Genomic DNA, 19,823 nt, shown 5'->3' on the forward strand with positions numbered 1-19,823 from the left:
CTATTTTTAACGGAATTTTTGACGGAGGTGACGGATTGTCCCATATTAATACAAATCCTAAATATGTGTCCTAAACTAGCACAAACCCAAACTGGTGTCCTAAACTAAGATTGACCCCAAAGTACGTGTCCTGTTTGAAAATTTTTCCCAACTCAAAATGGGGGTAACAAATTCAATAGAATCTTCATGGCCAAAAAAAAATTCAATAGAATCCCTTGTCGTACAATACCTGTCTTTATTGGGATTTGCAAGCCCACAACAACCGACAATCTAACACAGGCTCAACGCTCAAGTCACCGTTGAGCCCAAATCCTAGCAGGCCATCCGCTGTACCGCTTCCATGTTTTGTTTGTATACGTGGTGAACATTAGACCTCCCGTTTCTGTGAAGTAGCAACTCGCACTCGCAGCTGCTAATTAAACTCTACACTCTTTCTACAAAACATGATCTTTCGTAACAGCTTGCAACAGTGAGCAACACCAGATGTCACAGTTCAACTGAAACATATGCAACAGCATTGTGCTCTGTCTTTCTCTTCTCTTCGACGACTCACCCAATAACCATACGGTGCGTTTCTATCCCAACCCATCTCTGCTTCTCAATTTTTGGGTTGTCTCTGATATCAACCATTAACCAAATTCAAAACCCATTTCCTCAATATCCCCAAATTTCGTGCTGATATCATCCTTTTTTTTTTTTTTTTTTTTTTTTTTTTTTTTTTTTTTTTTCTGTCTATCGAAAATGGTAATTGGGTTCATTTATATATGAACAGAATGTCAAAATAAAAGAGGGTTTTATAGTTTTTACAGGGTTCTGGAGACTTTGAGTCAGTTGGGTGTTAAAGATGCATCCTCCATTAACGCTACACAAGCACCCCATGTGTGCAGAAGTGAGTTCTCAGTCCCCTTTTACTTTCTTCATCTTTTGTTTATGCGTTCATGTATTATTGGGTACCATTTATATGCCAATAAATTGAACATCACTTAATGGATGATTTTTGAACTCTATGCTTGAAATGAGAGATGGGTTTGGATTTTGGAATTGGATCATCCCCATTTGTGTAGTTGGAGTACCAAGATCCACTGCCTGCGTGAATTGTATCGTAGAAAATATTGCACTGTGTATCAGTGAAATTAATGAATTGCTTCATAGAATATATTGCACTAAATTGGAAAGCAAACTCCTTTACAGGGAGCTGCCCAGTTGTGTTTGTGCTTAAACTGGGGCAATCTTCAAGTGGAGAGGTTCCTGATCTTGGTATCGTGGGGTTGCTTGAACCCCTCAACTCGTGTGCTTTCACTGTGGAACAACCATTAATATAAACAAGTGGAAACAATAACGTAATATTTGATTCAAAGTGCTTGTTAAATAATGTGGTTTAACTTATAGCAGCCAGTTCTGGATGGTTGGATAAAGTTGGGAGTTAGAAACTTAGAACTTCTATGAGGTTAAAGGATGATGGGTTTGACCAAACAATATTTTTCAAGTCTGCAGAAGAGAAGTTATAAAAATTGTCATGTTGGCATGTCGCTTTGCCCTGATAAAGACTTCCATGGAGAATAATGTTAAGACTCTTTTACCTTGTGAACTATTATTTTTGCATTTTGAGTTGTTATTTTTTTTTATTAGTTCTGGTGTGGGAAGTGTCAATTTTGGTATTTCAAGTTATGAAATTTTCAGCAACCACCAAGTAGATAGATATATCCTGTTTTATTTATTTTTCTGATTTGTGTAGATAATTGAGGAGTTTCAGAAGTGTCATGTTGATCATCCTATTGCAAAATTCTTTGGTGAATGTACAGATCTCAAAATAAAGCTTGATCGTTGTTTTCGGCAGGAAGTAAGTCTTAGTTATTTGGGTCTAATTTTTTTTTTTTTTTATTAAAAAAATTATTGTAGAATCTTAATTATTACTTTGGGATAAGAGTTTTCAATTTTCCACAGAAAGCTTTAAAGAGGAAGGCAAACTTTGAACAGAGTAAAAAACTGAAGGACAGGCTACAAGCTTTGAGGAAGGAAGCAGCTGAGATGGGCACAGAATAGAAGAGTTCTGTACTAGATTTTAATGGCAAAGTGAGGCATTCTTTTAGTGATAGAAAAAGGATTTCTATCACAACTCACAGTATCTAATATAGATGAAATATAATTAAGTATGTTGCTACCATAGATTAGTGATATGATGGAATACAACTCAATGCCATGTTGCTTATGATTTTTTTCTTATTTCTGCTTTTATTTTTTTGAACTTGAATTAGAGTACGTAATGATTACTGAGACAACAGGTGTGCAAGAGGATTTTTGAATTTTTTTAGAAATTTGAGAAATATATTTGTTCAATAGAGATGACTGGTTATGTTGGAAATTATGGTTCATATTCAATTTTTAGTTTCAACTGAACTTTATTTATATATTTAATACTTTGAGTTGCTTCTATAAATTTCATATCTGGTCCTTCCCTTGAGATTTGTTGATGCAGGCTTGGTTTGCTTCAACTGCAACTACACTTGGTAGGAATTTATCCTACATTTTTTAAACAAGTGGCTGTGTACCCAATCCATCTGCATTATACTTTACATTTCTATATTCTAATTGATGTCGGGTATATGAGTCCTTTTTTGAACAGGTATATTGTCTCGCATACTTGTTCATCTGATGTACTGGTAGATCATATGAGAACCATAAATTGATACAAAATTCACAGTATGCATGTTTCCGAGAAGGGCGAGAACCCTCTTATTCTTCATAAAAAAAAATGCTTTATAACCATAATTTCAAAAAGATTGATGCAGAAATTTGGGTTTACTGATTCAGCAGCGCACATGGAAATTTTTTTGGAACAACATGGCCTTAGATCAAGAAATGTTTTAGCTGCAAAAAATATACATATACAACAAATGATGCTTGTACAGTTAGTTGTACATGTACTTGATTGATTACAAAACTAATGTCTGGAGTTGCAAACCTGACCAAACATTACAAAATCATGCCTGGAATTTCCAAAAGAAAAATACTTGGGTACTCATAAATGAGTACCGAGCTTGTCTTTACAATCAATCACATGAGCCCATGATGGGGCCCACCACCTTCTCTTTCATGTTGGACCCCATTATGAGTTTATGTGATTGGTTGTGAGGACAAACTTGTACTCATTTATGAGTATTCAGACATTTTTTTAGTGCTAAAAAAGGCCTCTTATTATAACTCACAATATTTAATATAGATGAAATATAATGCAGTATGTTGGCTACCAGCCGACCACTATTAGTGACATGATGAAGCAAGTCGGTGTCATGTTGTGATGAAATATATTGCAGTATTGTCCTTTATCTGCTTTCATTTTGTTGAACTTCAATTAGAAAGGTTTCTTTGGTTGGAGGAATTATTACTGAGACAACAGATGTGTAAGAGGATGTTTGAAAACAAATTTAGAAATTTGACAAATATTTTGTCCAAGAGACTGACTGGTTATGTTGGAAATTATGATTCATATTCAATTTTAGTTTCAATTGAACTTTGATTATATGTTTAGTACAATGAATAGCAATCTTCACTCATATTTTGGACATTGGCACTGCTCCAACCAGAAATGTAAAATCGTCACCCTTTTTAGTAACCTAAGTTGATGATCTCACAGGAAAGGTTATTATTAATCAATTTCCTTACAGCACCAAAACATGATGCAAGACCATAATTATCTTTTGACCACCTTTTACCCGATTTTACTCGTTTCATAATGATCTCAGGCTTGAAAACATATGATGCCCATATGAGAAAACATATGATCTCAGGCTTGTTAAACTAGTATATAAAACATCAGTTTATATATGAGAACCATAAATTGATACTTAAGTATACATGTTCTCCAAAATGATGCTTGTACACGACCTCTAGATCAAGAAATGTTGGGGCTGCAAGAAATATACATATACCCCAAAATGATCCTTGTACATGTACTTGATTACAAACTAATGCCTGAAGTTTAAACTTGATCATGTAATTGCAATATACCTAATTTTTGGTTCCAATAAGGCACTTACATTGCATCTCTATCATGCATGCTAAATCATAACTAGAAGTTCAATTCACTAAGAAAGTTCCCATGTATATCTTCAGCCAATTGGCAACATCTAGAAAACCATTTGGAAGCATATATACAGCTTTGTTCGAAACTGACCACCAAAGTACTACATCTACAAATTGGGAAAACTTTGGCGAATGGCATCTGTAAGAAAGATTGCCTCTTTTTTGCTCTGCCCCTCCCTCCAAACCTTGAATTTCAGTTCATGAGATTTGTTCCATTCCTTCAGCAATGACATTTTAAAGGGGCCCCTTTCTTCTCCATGAGGACTCATACAATGCCATAAAGTAGAACCCGGGTTTTCAGCTGGAGGTGGTGTAACTTCAACCTGTACATCATCATCATCACTTAATTCAATCACCTCAGCTTTGGAAATGCTTTGACTTTTCAGCATTTCTTGTTGATCATCTTCTGGTTCAAATGCTTCAGATGACAATGCTTTGTAAGACTTTTCCTTGACTTGGAGAAATTCCTCCCTCTGAGGAATGCCTTCTGGAACTTCTGCAGACAAAATATGAAATTGTCTAGTCAGCTTTTCAGAAACTAGTTTGGCAGATCATTTAGGGTAATTTAGAAACCCTATATCTTTATTTATTTTTGATAGGTAGGGAACCCTATTTAAATTTTATGTTAGCTTAGCAAATTATAATCTTAACTTCCAAAACAATCAGGCAAATGGCAGTTGATGTCCACTTAAGGAAAAAGTCTCTACATACAGCCATAGCGCTTGAGCTAGAGCTCATTTCTTGAGGTGTAGCTTAAGATGGAGCTTTCATAAAACACATGCCTCAACACTTATTATCTGTGAAATAGGGAACAGAAAATATATGGTATGGATTGCATACATCTAGCATTAATTTGACAGAAGATACAGGCAAAAAAAAAAGGCTGGATCAACAAGAATCTGAAAATTTAATTCCAATATTACTTAGTTTTCAAACTATTTCCTATGATATATTACGGCTTGCAGTCAGGTTTATGTATCCTGGTTACAATTTAATTGCTAAAACTCACGGTGATACCTGAAAGTTGGGTTAATAAACTTTGACCCCCATGTTTCAATTCCGTCCCTGATTTCTTTTTGGGACCTCAATATTATCCTCACCCCAATAGGCGTTACATGATTCAATGAATAATTGGTTACATGGCATATGCTATGCGAATAACTAGAAAGATATCTAAAGTTATCTTTGGTTAAATTTATGTTGAAAAGAATAAACTCTCTATGTTTATTCAATTCTCCACTGTTGATTTTACATGTGCTGCTTTCTACAAAGCTACTTAGATCATGCTCTAAACTCTATAAAGAAGAGTCAAGTTCAAAACCATCTTCCCCCGAGTGTCTGCTTATAAAATATACAAACCAAATTTTTGGGTCAACTTAAGGAAGCAAAACTGACACAGTGCATCCATGTTAAGACTTATGTAGACATTTCTGGAGTTCTATAGCAAATCCCAAAGGTCTTTTAGATACATGAATAATCTCTTGGGTAGCCACTAACCACATAGTCTCTTAGTTTTAATGTTTGGTTGGTTCATGTATGCTTATCATAGGATCATGACTCATTGTGCCTTTGAATTGTAGTAAAGACCAAAATGATTCGATTCATTTCCCTGACACATTTTGATGAGTAAAACACTGATTTATTATGAAAATTTTATCCATGTGCAGTATCTTACGTTGATGATAAGGCTTGAGAGCACTTTCTTTTAAGAAAAAGTTGTTGCCCCCACAAAGAGCCAGTTATTGACCTATTTACCAAGTGAATTTGAATAGAAAGCATCATAGGAGAAAGCACACTATAACCAAAAAAAGAATAATGTAACAAGAAGAGCATTTAAGTCGAAAAATGACTTTATACATTTTACTATAAATTTCAAATTTAAATTTATCATCAAGAGTGGAATTTTATGACTTCTAGAATTGTCAAGAAGCTCAAAATTTTGTGAGGAACACTTAAATGCTCTTCACTCTTTGGATTTAATGGTCAAATGATTAAAAGAAAGATTACAGTTGTCAGGATCTATAAACGTTGCATCTGCATGCAAACAAGTCCATATTCTTGTTGATATAAACAATAATATACAAACTGGAGGAAAAACAATATGCAGTTAATTATGTAGAATTAGAAGCTTAACAAACCTGCAGGATCTGTTTTACCACTTGGAAACCATGAGGTTCCATTGGCCAAATCAGTGCTGGGAGTTTGAGAAGACCCTCTGAGGGCTGATTCAGGGGAGCAATCATATCCTTGTTTATCCTGGCTTGGAGGGTTCTCAGGAGTAGGTCCAAGCTGTTCTATATCTGCAATTACTTCTGGAACCTCATTTAACAACCGTGATTGTTCTGATGGTGTTTCAAGCAGCTGCTTCTTATCCATGCACTCACAAAGCGTATAATGAAAATTTAGGTCAAGGGTCACAATGTTCCTGATCCAGATAAAAATAGTACCAAGAGATACATTATAGTAACATGCCAACACACCACCCAAAAAATAAAAGGAACAAAAAAAAAAAAACGAAATGATATAGGGAATGTCATATTTAAGTATCATGTTGCAAACAGTCAAAAATAGGTTTGATTATATAAACAATTTGAACTTCTCCATAAATCTACGGGTTTCCATAAAAGATAACAATCCAAATATATTAAAACTTCCTAACATATGTAATTACTCCCAACTTTTTTGCTATGTTAATAACGTCCATAAAAGGATATTCTCTCCTCCATCCTTTTTCATTTGCCTGGTCAATGCGCTTCTGTAACAGAGCCAACTCTCTTGCAATCCACTGAGATGTTTTTGACCAGATAATGCAAGGAAGTACAGCAAAATCAATAAAGCAGGCAAGAACATGAGCATCCACACATACCAGGAAGATAAATACTGGAGACTTTGAAAGTCCCATGGAAAAACAATTGCGCAATTGTCTTAGAATTGAATTTGAGCTTAAAAATCTGTTGGATAAATCATTGGCATTGCTTCATGGTGACAAACAAGCAGCCATTTTCTAAATACTAATATGAACATATTAAATGATTTTTAAGGAAAACTCTGATAACAATATAAACTTAATGAAATAGAGCATAACATAATGCAATAGTTTATCTCTATGATATACACACGAAGGCTACTCAGTATATAGTCTAATTCACTCCATAATGACATAGTGTAACAGCATGAAAATGTGTTGATGGCAATCACTTAGCACGTAGACAAATGAGGGTGCATGATTTCTTGAAGCCTGTTTGGCAGAATTTTCAACAGTTACTAGTCAAAAAAGTTTCCAGAGAACAGTAAGAAACATTTTTTTTCCCGTACTGTAGTAATTTCTCAACTGAAAACTTCATGTTGATGGTTTCTTTCTTCAAGCTGGTTTTCTGAAAATTTTTCCCAATATGGTTTTTTCTTTTTCGCACTGTTTTGTGTTCTTAAAGAGCTTAAAAACGGAAAACTGTTTCTAAATGCAGGAACCAAATAGGACCTTTTTTTTTTCTTTATAGTTGCAAATTTTAATTGACTTTTGTTTACAGTTCAAATCATAATTTAATGTCCAAAAACAATATGAAGTCAAACTCATGGTCCATTTGCTAGACACATGAAGTCACACTTTAAGATTGGGAAATCTTGAATGAATTATGGAAACACAGACAAAAGACATTCGTTTTAGAGGTTGAAGCAACAAAACATACGTGCTTTGTTATATCCTCATGTAGACTTCTAGCCTTCTGTTCAAGCTCCACCTATCAAACAAGAAAATCCTGGTTAACAGGTTGAAATATATACAACAAATACTAGTGCAAAAAGCCATAACCTAAATAAGCAAACTCACGTAACCCAAGTAGTTTATGGTATTTCTCAATCCTCATCATTTATCGAGTTATTTTTTTCAGAAATTGATGTTTTTGTGATTGAGTCTGATATATTATTTTGAGATGAGATAATTTTTAAGGTTTATTAAAAAACTAAGAATTGGGATTTTGTATTTTAGGACAATTAGCTTGATTTTTAAGTTCCAAAGGCATGAGCAAATCAAAGTGTAGAAAGTACCTTTAACTTTGAGTAAGAAAATATAGTAAGATATGACTATTGCTATAGCATCAATGCATCATTCAAAGTATCTATACTGATATAGCATCTAAATTACTGCACAGCCATTGCTACATACATCTTTAATTCTATGTGAAGATATATACTTGGCTGTTGTAATTTTGTTTACTTTTGTACCCTATAAAATGTCTACATGATACTTTTTGGCTTGATGAGAAACGAAATTTTTATGATAATAGAAAAGGGTACAATCAGATATTACAGGGGTGAGGGGACAAGGTGTCCACTGAAGCAATCTAAAAGCTAATAGCCTAATACTAATACAAAAATTGCATTACGATGATAGACTTTGCATCCTGCAAAACTGCAGCCCTCCGATCTGCAAAGAGAGCAAGAACGAAAAAACAAGGAATGTCCAGAAACTGAACCGAAGCCCACAATGAAGGCCAAAATCTAACTTTGTCCCACAAACCCCAACAACACCACCCCCCCTGGCGCAAAAATAACCACGCCACCTAAACACAGTCAAAATACCAAACCTCAATAAGACTTAACCTTTTGACATAATATTGCAGTACAATTTGCTTAAAAAACCAAGCTCAAGCCAACTTCCCTATGTGAGGAAAGGCAGTTAGTGATTTGATTCTTCTCTGATTTTACCATAAATCCTAGATAGCCGCCAATAATACAGTCTCCAAAACAGAAATGTGCTTCATATATTAGGATCCAAATGTTGGAAGTAATTGATGTAATTAGAGACTGAAGAAATTGGAGCATCCAACCGAAAACCAATTGGCAATGGGTGGAGAGACCCAAGACATTATATATTGTTCTGCAAAGCTTTATTTCCCTGATGTGGGATATTACCCTCAACACACCCTGACACGTGTGGGGTCACTTAAGCCAAACATGTAGAAAAACCAATTGGAGCACCTAATTCAAAACCAATTGGTGTCCATGAAAAAGTTGGACCACCCAACCCAAAAACCAATTGACAATGGATGAAGAGGCAAAGACCTTTATTCTATCATGCAAGACTTTATTTTTCCAATGTGAGATATTACTCTCAAGTCTCAACAGATATTAATTTGTAATTATTAAGTGTAGAATAGTCAGAATTAGGCTGTAATTAGGAGTGGTCATGCTGAGCTTTCATACTTTCCTGATTTTGTATTGAGTGCTTATATTTTCACCCCCTGTCCTATTTCCTCACCCACCTTATTTTTTACAATCACCATTAAATTTGAAAAAAATATATCAAAACACTCTTCCCACCTCCCATTATTCCTATAACCCTTTGATATTCAACTCAAACACTCACCTACTAAACACTCTTCCCACCCCCCTTAAGTATTATTCCACCCACCCATCTTTCACCAAATAGAAGAAAAAGAATCTTATCCCCATCCTATAATTCATTCCTAAATTTCAAATTATACCCCTAAGATTAATATTCAATGTCTAATTCAAAAGAAACATTAAAACAGAATGAATTCTTGATAATATTTAAATAAATAAAAGGGTTTAGGGTATAGAATAATCATACATTTTAATGGATGTATGGGCATCAACCAAATAAGATCCTCGATTTTAAGTTTTGCTGACAGAGTAGAATTAGGGTTTATAGAATAAAAAAATTATGGAAAAAGATGAGTGGGTGAGATGATAGTTAAGGGGGGTGGGAAGAGTGTTTAGTAGGTGGGGTGTTTGAGTTGGTATATCAAAGGGTATTATAGGATTAGAGTACTATTATTCCCACCTCTCATCTCTATTTTCGCACCCACCTTATTTTTTCACCTCCTCTAAATTTTGAAAAAATATTACATCTCTTCTCACCCATCTCATAAACTTAATAACCTAAAATACCCTTAATATTTTTGTTTGAACTACAATCACCATTTCGGTAGTTGCAGATCTCTACAACCCCTGAGTTACTATTTGTCATCCTAAACATTCAATGAACCATCACCATCTTCACATCTCTTCAACAACAAAACCTCTTGTATGACCAACGAATACCACACTCCACAACCTCCACTCACAAATTAATTATATGATCAAATTATGTTGTTTACATGTGGATATCGTGTCTTTCTTTCTTTTCATTTTTTAGTTTTTTTTATTAAAGGCAAATACCATGGCAGTTGCCATGGAAAATGATAATCACCATGCTTGAAGATTTCCATGGCATCCACCATGCTTGGAGCCCAGCAAGGCAAATTTTTTTTATTTTTTTTTCCACAAATCATTGTCCTTTTAAGTAATTTTAACAACGAATAAATTTATTATTCAAATTTTATTAATTGGCGGGTGGGGAAATAGGAATGTTAGGTGTAAATAACACTACTCATTGGATTAATGAGAGGTAGGAAAAGTGTTTTTATATTTTTTTTTCAAATTTAATGGTGGGTGAGAAAATAAGACAAGGGGGTGGGAATATAAGCACTCTTTGGTATTTTCTGTAATGCTATTTAACCTCCAAATTAGAGAAGAATAAATCAGCGCATTAAATCTTATTCTCTCTACTCTCAGCTCCAAATCTCTCTGGTTTTTATTTCTAAATTCTAATAAACTACCACCACGCTATTAAATATCTCCTACAAAACGGGTAGATATATCATATATTGAAAAAAAAAACAGTAGACAAATGAATATATCATTAGTTGATAACATAATAGTGAGTTTTCAACTATCTACGAGTTTACAGAACACACAGTAATTTGATTATGCATGAAGTAACTTACAATAGTGGGCTTTTTAAGCAGGCCATCTTTCACTCTCCGTTGCAAATCTTCACATTCTTCCTGCATACCATACCACTCATCTGAATCCTCATTCCGGGAAAAGTAATCACAAACTATAAGTATACAGTAACTTTAATTGATTCATTTGAACTTGGTGTTTGAATGTTGGGTTTGGCCTACTCCCTCTACCAATGAGCCAGCTTCAGCCCTCCCTACCATCGACTCTCCCCTTATAATGGCTGGTGCAGGTGAGAGTTAAAGAGAGACAAAAAGGAGAAAGAAACAGAGAGAGAAAAAGAGTGGCGTTACAAGGTAAGGGAAAAAGAGGAAGGAGGGGAATCACGGGCATGGTTGGCGGGAAGGGCTGCCAGCTTGCCGAAAGGGGGCGGTGGGAGGAGGACCCAAATTTTGTTTATTGTATTGGGCCCACGTGATCTTGTAATCCGAAACATTCAATTTTAAGGCCCCATTCAAAGATTATCCTTGCGAAAAATCAACTAAATCGGAAATCAAATAGCTAAATGATCTTCGATTTAGTTGATTTTTTGCAAGGATGATCTTTGAATGGGTCCAAAAATGAACGATTCGGATTATGAGATCAGTAGTAGGCCCAAAAAACTGATTAGCGTACATTATCTTACTAGAGCGTTTTTGCATATATATATATAACAAGCACATTCAGGTGCGAACGTCGGTGACCACCGCCGAGCACTCGGCACTGGTTTGTTGGCGTCTATATTCTGGTTTAGCTTTGGGATTAAAGCTAAACCCTAACATAACGCCTTCACCAAGCTCATTATATACCTAGGAGGAGATGGGGTGAAGTGGTGAACTCATCGGGAAATACCCTCAAAACCAGGCAGAGGAAGTAACGCTCGCCTGTTATAAAAAAAATTCACTAAGCACTCGGTGCCACGTTCGCATATTTGTTGATGTGCACCTAATCGAATCTGTATATATACATATACCCTCTTTTAAGGGTAGATAAAGGATCTCTGGTGGGGTCCACTCCACATTGTATGTTGATGATCGGAACCGTCTACATTTTTTTTCTCCATTTAAGGATCATTATTGTAAAAAATTAGCTAAATCGGAAACCATTACCTGTTTAATTAAATGGTTAGCATTTCAAGTATTTATCGAGAATATTTTTTTCATCTATTTATTTGATCAAAATCAGACAGCTTAATGTTTTCCGATTCGTCTAATTTTTGCAAGAATGATCTTTGGATAAAGTTCTAAAAGATAGACAGATCAGATTGTTGAAATATTATATAGAGTGGGAAATATATATATATATATATATATGATGTCCATTCTTTAGTTAAAGAACGAACGTATATATTTTATGGCTTTTTTTTTTTTTACCTTTTGATCTTATTCTTAGCAGAGTTTAATGCTTTAGGGTATAAAATCGTCAACTGAGGCCAGTTCCTCAGTTTTAACTCTCATGATTTGAGCTTCATTCATCAGTTAGATTTTAGATTTTAACTTTTAGGCTACGGCCTACGATAAATCCTAAAATATAATTGCGAATGAGAATTTTATACCCTGAAAGATAGAACTCTATAACCAAAAATGGTAAACCCTATCAAAAATTGAATAAAAATTTATAAAAAGACCCACGCCCGTTTTGTAACTAAAGAACGAACGTGAGAGAGTTTGTGTATATATATGTTTGGTAATAAGTTCATAAAATACACATGCAAAAATCTAGCTAAAAGTAAATAACACAATACTTATATAACTATATGTATATAAAATAAAACATAAAAAAATAAAAACACAGCTTTTTACATAATTGTAAAATATCAATCGAATAAAAATTGCTAATTACATTCGAAAAACATTCATATAAATGTATTTTATTACATTCTGATCCTCTACTAGTTTATACTAATCTTTTAATCTTACCCATGCATTTATTATCCAAGGGTATATTGCAAAAAATGAAATGAATTCATAGTACTTTTTGGGTGTGAATGAAATTATATAAACCCTTAGATTTATATTATGCAGTTAGGATTAAAACTAACAGAGAATCCAAATCCTATATAATTAATATACAAATACAAAAATTCCACAAAGTCCAAGCAACACCAATCACATGCATTCTAAAAAAAAAAAAAAACCAAAATTTTCAATTACATCAGTAACTTTCAGTCAGTGACAAAAAAACAGGGGGTATGAGTAGAACTTCCCACATATTTTCATTCTAATTACACAAGTTTTTTAGTTTGAGAAAAAAAAAAAAAAAGCCACCTTAATCACCTTTAACCATCTTGCTAAGGAATTGTTTTCATTCAGAGAAAAGAAACATCAAACGGTCACAAGGACATTACCTCACAAAAGTCATCATCTGACAGCCTGCAAACAGGTAAATCTATTGGCACATTGGAAAATTGCAAGATAATTTCTGTGTTCACATCACCATTCCTTGAACTTTTCTTTATGCCTGTCAAGATAAGAGGTAATAATACAAAGCAGAAGGGTTGTCATTCAAGCATGAAACTGAGCAGGATTACAGTTCTAGCATTTAAGAATCAGGAGCCTCTTCATTTAGAGGCTTAATGCAATGGGGTGATGCTATGATTAATTTTGAGGATATAAGAAACCCACCTCGGGTATTCAAAGTCCCGCATCTCAATACATAAAAACATGGGTTTTATGCCCATTGTGAATTGGTTTTGGCTCGAATGCTCTAATTTTAACATGGTATAGTATCACAACCGACAGTTGGTTTTTTGTGTCTCCACCGATTACCAATTCCTTTTGGGTTGGATGCTTTAACTTTAACGGTTAGTAACATCCACTCATGATGAGACAGCTTCAAGTTACACATAAAAAAAGATAAAATTTCCACATGATGTAAACTGAGCCAAAATGGAACTCATAGAAGCCTAACCCAGCATTTTTTTTTTCTTGGTCAACAGCCTAACCCAACATTATACATGTTACTTAATTTATTTTTTGCTAGATATTGGACTTAATTTATTTTTTGCTAGATATTGGAGCATCCAACCCAAAACCAAGATATAATTACCTAAATATTATTTTTATAGTTAGTTTATATTATGTTGTTTGATTGAAAGAAAAAAAAAACAGAGGAAAAGAAAAACGAGTAGAAGAAGACACAACACTTTAAATTAGTAAATGGATTTGAAGATATACGTTTGGAGTTTGGACACAATAAGTTAACAGGTCATGTATGGGTTTAAGATAATTTCACACAATACAAACACCCTAAAACAGTAAAACATGACATGTAGCCAGGTCTAATAGTTCATACTTTCACACATTGCTGAAAACATTTGCAACAAGCAGAGTTGATTTCTTTTATAACTCAAGCAGAAAAGAAGAACAATTATTACCATTCAAAATTAGTAGCCATCACAAAGAGAATTACCTTGAACTTGCAAGAGCTGGTGATAATTTTTCTGTGTATAATCATATGGGTCAGATTTGACTCTCACAAAACTTCCCACTACTTTTTCAGCAAAAGTCTCAGGTTGCTTTAACAATTCCTCCACTAAGCTCCTCTTCAGGTACACAAGCTTGATGTTTTCGGATATAATGGAAGCAAAACAGGTTCGCCGCACATGTTGAACTACTGTAGATCTCAACTTGGCTTGCCTTTTACTTGTCACCACGCAATTGTCATCTCTGTCTTCAGAGTTGCTTCCAGTCTCATCCTCCTCTGTTATCTCCAGATTTTCAGAAAAATGAGTACTCAGAAGCTTATATACACTGTTTTTACTCACTGACTTCCTTCCAAAAACGGACCGTAGCATTGCATCACAAATTACTTTCTTCTTTTTTTCTGGGTCAAAAAGCTTGTTTTCTTTACAGTAGTTTGTAACAATAGTGGTAACTTCATACTGCGATAACTCTTTGGTTGTGTCTTTACCGATGGAAGCAAGGAATTCTAAGAGAGATTTTGATCCCCATCCTATAAACTCTCTTTTCTTTGCTTTTACTTTTCTTTTCGTTGGACACAATTTTCCCTTGGATCTCTTCTTTTTGCCAACTGGCATGTATCCTTCTCTACCTTTCTCTTCATAATCAGATACCATTTCTTCATCAGTTTCAGACAAATTTTCTTCTGATTTGAAAATTTCATTTGACTCAAAGTCACACCTGTAGTTCTTGTCCATCTTTAATGCTTTTTTAGCAGAGTGGACATGTTCTGCAGATAAGCCTTCTTTCTCTTTTGTTATCGCCCAATACTCCTTGAATAGGAACTCATATGTATTTCGTTCGTTGAAGTCTACTCTGCCCTGAAAATCAAAAGGGCATACAGTGAGGTGACAAAGAATACAAAAGCTGGAGCTCTATTTCATCAAACCAAAGAACTGACCTGTGCCACTCCCAAAATTAACCAAAAAGATGAAAGAATAAACATAAAGGGAGGGGGGAACACATTTTAAGAAAACAACATCTAAGCAATGTTCCAAAACCCAGACTGTTCGTCATCCCAGATGAGTGACCAGGAACCAGGTCACAGTTCACTAATTGAACTGTTGGGTTATCCCCAGTCATATAGTTGACACTATATGTATGTGTATACATATAGATATATTTTTTACCCTACTTCAAAGATCATCATTAAAAAAAATCAACCAAATCAGAAACCATTTAGTCATCTAACTATGATCAAATAAATAAACAAACAAAATATTTTCAAAAGTATTGAAATGATTGTAATTATGATCAAATGGCTAAACGACTTCCAATTTGGTAAATTAGTTGATTTTTTCCAAATAATGATCTCTGAAGTGGGGCCTAAAAAATGATTGGTTCAGGTTATGGGAGTACATCATGTAGTGCGCCCAGAAGAGTGGTTAACTTTATATTAACTTGTTAACCAATTAGCATTAGAGCGCTCCTACATATATATATATATATTGTTGAAATCTTATATGGAGTGGCCCCATTGAAAACTTATGTAAAAAATAAGATGTCATGGATCCTTCTCCTATATATATATAAATATATATTTACATATATTTGTGTATTGATGTATGCATTGTTGAGAGTATCCCACATTGGATAAGTAAGGCCTTGCATAGTGGTTTATAAGGTCTTAGGCCTCTCCACTTCATGCATAAGCAGTAAATGAAACTAAGAGACACTTTTTCTTAGCATTAATCAGAAACAATCATACCCCATCAGAATCAGCATCCAAGTTTTCTTCTATGAGGAATGCAAGCTTCAAACATTGGTTGCAAAATCCTTTACTCCTTTTAACAACTGCAAACTGGGCATCATAGAGGCAGCGTCCACATACAGCTCGCGGGCAGCAAAAGCAATGAAACTTTGCAGTTTTTTTACATATGAAGCAAGAATGCCATTCTGAAATGTAAGAGTTATCGGGCAGCAAAAGCAATGAAACTTTGCAATTTTTTTACATATGAAGCAAGAATGCCATTCTGAAATGTAAGAGTTATCTTACTAGCTGGCTAATATATTATATGCACATGATACTAGCAAAAAGAGACAAGATAATAAATATAAAGACTGAGATAGCACCTTAAATTAAACAAAAGAAGCTCCTTTTAATTGATATAACACATTTTACATTCTCCCAAAAAAACACAATGATGCGAAAGAAGTATTATCTTCCATGCCCATGCATTCAGCAAAACCTAGACCAAAGTTAACATATCAACTCAATTCTTTAAGAAATTGATACTAAGAATGAGGAAGAGGATGAGCCCAAATTTATCTCCTCTTGTTTCCCAGAATCATTTGAATGCAACTCATGAGAATTAGAATTGTGAAAGTGGGTGGAGGAAAAGGAAAAAAATAAAAACGAAAATCAGAAGGCATCTTTGAGGTGAATAATTAAGCATGTCTAGCCAGGTTTCATGCATCAAATGGACATATTTTATCCACAATGGCAAAATGTAAAGATTAAGCATCATCACAGAAAAAAATGTAGCAGCTTACTGCAAGTCAAGCGATCTCCAGTCTCGACAAAAGAGTCGTCTTTTCCCGCACATTGAGGATGATAAACTTTAAGACAATCCCTGAAAGATGTAGGTAGAACATTTCAGCTAAAAGACCACAAGAAAATAATAAAAATAAGAGAGGGGCAGAGGGACATGTTGACTTATTGCAATTTTTTTTTTGATAAATCTTTAACCTTGTGAGATGAGGGATATCAAGGCACATAGTTAAGTATTTTAATAAGAGGCATATCATGCTCTAAATTGTAGATAAAGTTCACGGTTTAATATAAAGCATACCATTTTTACTTGCATGTTCTAAGGCTTTGTCATTGTAGCCATTGAGTTTTCATCCAACCGTTTAGAACATGGAATGCGTCTTACTAAAATACTCAACATTATGTGTCTAAAATTCATACTAGTGAGATTTCCTTTTGTTGATTCAAATGAGAATGAGGCTTATAATACATTTCAAATAATCAGGAATTATCCTTGTACCAAATTCACAAGCATAATTGTACTTATTAAAAAATTCACATACAAAATTGTGAGAAATCAGGTGTTAGCTTAAGGCCAAAGCTTGTGTACACCATACAAAATTTCACAAGACAGTATTCAGAGAAACAATTACTGGCTTTATTCAGCCACATGCATTGCACGTGCAACACCAGTGATGATAAAGAAACAACTAGCCACTAGCAAATGAATAGGGTCATATAAACAACATGTATCCCAGGAATAGGATCTTGATTTCCGCACCCACCTTTTCAATTAGCCACGCCCCTTTAAAACATTGTGGAAAGACAAAACTGCCATCCACTCTAAACAAATTACCAAAAGTTCCGAAAGGACCAATATTATTGACTACTAGTATCTCTCCTAGGCAAAATAAAATAAAATAACATAAAATAAAAAATACTAGTATTTTTATTTGGGTAAACTATATTTTTGGTCCCTGTGTTTTGACCCGAAAGCACATGTGGTCTTCGTGGTTTCAATTTTCTCAATTTGGTCCTTGTGTTTTATATATTTTGCAATCTTCGGACATTATGCATCTAGTTTGAAAATTTTTCTCAAATTAAAACCAATAACTTGTTTAAACTAGCAAGTTTTACTCAAGAATGACTAAATATCATGTATACCTTGAATTTTTTATTTTCAAACAAGAATTTAAAAATAAAAATTTTTTGAGCCTCAAATTCTTTAGCAAATAAATGCAAAAATAAAAATTGAAATTAATTTTAGAAAGCCCATAAGATGTTTCAATCCTCCAACAAAATATTTTTGAAAACAAGTGGATAATTTATCCCTACCTTAAAAATTTGAGTTTTATTAAAATTATCCTAAAATTGCAAACAACATAAAATACCGATACCAAATTGGAAAAATTAAAACCACGGGACCAAATGTGATTTTGAGGCCAAACACAACACCAAAAAGTAGTTTACCCTTTTTATTTTGTATTAGAATTTGAGAGCTCACTTGTAGTCGCAGACCAAGAGCAGTCCTCCATCTTTGCAATCAAAGCACCAGTCTTCACAAATCTCTTCCTTTCTCTTTTTGTTGTTCTTCTTCCTCGGCATATTGCTATTTGCTCACCCCTCTATCCTCCTATTCGATCTACAACCCCAAAAGGCCCTTTCAACAACCCAACTTCTTGTATCCGAATAGCTTCCCTTAAACCTACCAAATAAAAACAATTTACAGCAAAAATCATTACCACTCTCTCTCTCCTCTCCCTCTAAGCATGACCTTTAGCTTGCCTCCGCAGCACCGAAAGACATAAAGTAAATAAATAAAACAAAGAAAAGCCTTATTTGAGAAAGAAAAAAATATAAAACTCAAATGGCAAAAAGAAAAATAAGAAAAGCCTTTGAACCCAACACCCTACAATGTAGTAGTTCCAAAGGTTACTCAATAACTTTTTCTTTTCTTTTTCTTTTCTTTTTCATTTTTGTTTTCTGTGAAACATCCTCTTTCTATAAAACATTTTTTGTTTTTGAGTCTTATCAAATGATTGGATTCTTACACAGAGAAAACATAAAAGACCCATTTAAAAAAAAAAAAAAAAAAAAAGCAAAGCACCGTACCTTTAGCCCTGTAGAGAGGAAAAGAAACTGCATTGCAACAATGGCGCTTTGTATAAGACCCAGTTGAGAGAAAAAAGAGCTTCTTCTTTTTTTCAGAGAAAACGAGCTTTACACAGAGCTCAAACAGAACGGTTATGTATTTGACGACTGACGTTTTGTTTTTAATCAGAGAAAAGCATGCCATTTTGGGTAAAATGTGAAACGAATGCTCTGGAACTTCTGCCTCAGACAGGGTGGAAAGGAGTTCTCGGTATTCGAGCTGGCCAAATGTGGAATATAGTAATGAAAGAAAATCAAGTATTGATATAATAAACTTTTGAGCAAATTACAACTCTCACCGTTCAGGTTTGATTGGATTCACAAATTGATTCGTTTTTTCAGTTTTTTCAAATTGCAGTCTAACATTTGTAATTTATGACATTGTGGCCCCATTGTTTATTTGGTTATCAAGTAAATTATTAAATGATAATGTGACAAAACTTAGAACCACTTTTTTTTTTTTTTTAACTCACATGACAGTTATGTCAATGCTATCACGTGATTTTAAATAGAATAATGTTATACTTATCATATTTTTATACCATCTCATATGTCATTACTTTATTGGACAGAGTTTTTCTTTTCCTTTTTTAGTTTTTATTTTTATTTTTTAGTATCCAATGTATGAATACCATGTAACTTGCCACACAAAGTGATATGAAATTATGGTATAAAAATGTGGTATATCTAGCACTACTGTTTTAAATATTTTTAAAAGATTAAATTTTTTAATATTTGTATCTACGTGACATTGACATGGCTGCCAAGCGAAAAAAAAAAAAAAAAAAGGACCACAAGCATATCATGTTAAACATAACTTCACAATTTACTCAAAATTAGACAAGCGGAGGGACCGCATTGTCATAAATTTCAAG

The 19,823-nt window shown here is 34.0% G+C and overlaps 2 protein-coding genes across 6 annotated transcripts; one reads left to right on the forward strand and one right to left on the reverse strand.

The window, feature by feature from the left end:
• Positions 1-336: 336 nt before the first annotated feature.
• On the forward strand, positions 337-2,408 carry LOC147279771 (Cytochrome c oxidase biogenesis protein Cmc1-like protein). Of its 4 annotated transcripts, none has more exons than XM_086251550.1 (5): positions 337-567; positions 773-889; positions 1,488-1,564; positions 1,736-1,840; positions 1,945-2,408. In XM_086251550.1, exons 3-5 carry the CDS (start codon positions 1,517-1,519, stop codon positions 2,041-2,043), a joined length of 252 nt encoding a protein of 83 aa, XP_086107676.1. In that variant the 5' UTR covers positions 337-567; positions 773-889; positions 1,488-1,516; the 3' UTR covers positions 2,044-2,408. The 4 variants fall into 4 exon arrangements, with proteins under 4 accessions (XP_086107676.1, XP_086107674.1, XP_086107675.1 ...); XM_086251548.1 differs by having other exon boundaries at positions 810-889; XM_086251549.1 differs by having other exon boundaries at positions 810-889; positions 1,495-1,564.
• A 1,474-nt stretch (positions 2,409-3,882) lies between these two features.
• On the reverse strand, positions 3,883-19,012 carry LOC147279772 (uncharacterized protein At5g08430-like). Of its 2 annotated transcripts, XM_086251672.1 has the most exons (11): positions 18,910-19,012; positions 18,302-18,502; positions 16,821-16,900; positions 16,036-16,223; positions 14,278-15,148; positions 13,214-13,326; positions 10,872-10,931; positions 7,770-7,820; positions 6,798-6,868; positions 6,222-6,472; positions 3,883-4,579 (listed from the first exon to the last, which is right to left on the reverse strand). In XM_086251672.1, exons 2-11 carry the CDS (start codon positions 18,400-18,402, stop codon positions 4,191-4,193), a joined length of 2,175 nt encoding a protein of 724 aa, XP_086107798.1. In that variant the 5' UTR covers positions 18,403-18,502; positions 18,910-19,012; the 3' UTR covers positions 3,883-4,190. The 2 variants fall into 2 exon arrangements, with proteins under 2 accessions (XP_086107798.1, XP_086107799.1); XM_086251673.1 differs by lacking the exons at positions 16,036-16,223; positions 16,821-16,900; positions 18,302-18,502; positions 18,910-19,012 and adding an exon at positions 15,229-15,368.
• Between the last annotated feature and the right edge of the window lie 811 nt (positions 19,013-19,823).

This window comes from Dryas octopetala, chromosome 7, assembly GCF_963921425.1.
Source record: "Dryas octopetala chromosome 7, drDryOcto1.1, whole genome shotgun sequence".
Lineage (NCBI taxonomy): Eukaryota > Viridiplantae > Streptophyta > Magnoliopsida > Rosales > Rosaceae > Dryas > Dryas octopetala.

Excerpts from the sequence above, each read along its gene's own strand:
- LOC147279772 (XM_086251672.1), bottom strand. The coding sequence starts at position 18,402 with ATGCCGAGGAAGAAGAACAACAAAAAGAGAAAGGAAGAGATTTGTGAA. Across the intron at positions 13,327-14,277 it reads CCAGCTCTTGCAAGTTCAAG|GCATAAAGAAAAGTTCAAGG; the intron begins GTAATTCTCTTT and ends TTATCTTGACAG. Across the intron at positions 6,473-6,797 it reads GAAAAAGGATGGAGGAGAGA|GCTTTGTGAGTGCATGGATA; the intron begins ATATCCTTTTAT and ends TTTTCATTATAC.
- LOC147279771 (XM_086251550.1), top strand. The coding sequence starts at position 1,517 with ATGTTGGCATGTCGCTTTGCCCTGATAAAGACTTCCATGGAGAATAAT. Across the intron at positions 1,565-1,735 it reads AGACTTCCATGGAGAATAAT|ATAATTGAGGAGTTTCAGAA; the intron begins GTTAAGACTCTT and ends TGATTTGTGTAG. Across the intron at positions 1,841-1,944 it reads ATCGTTGTTTTCGGCAGGAA|AAAGCTTTAAAGAGGAAGGC; the intron begins GTAAGTCTTAGT and ends AATTTTCCACAG.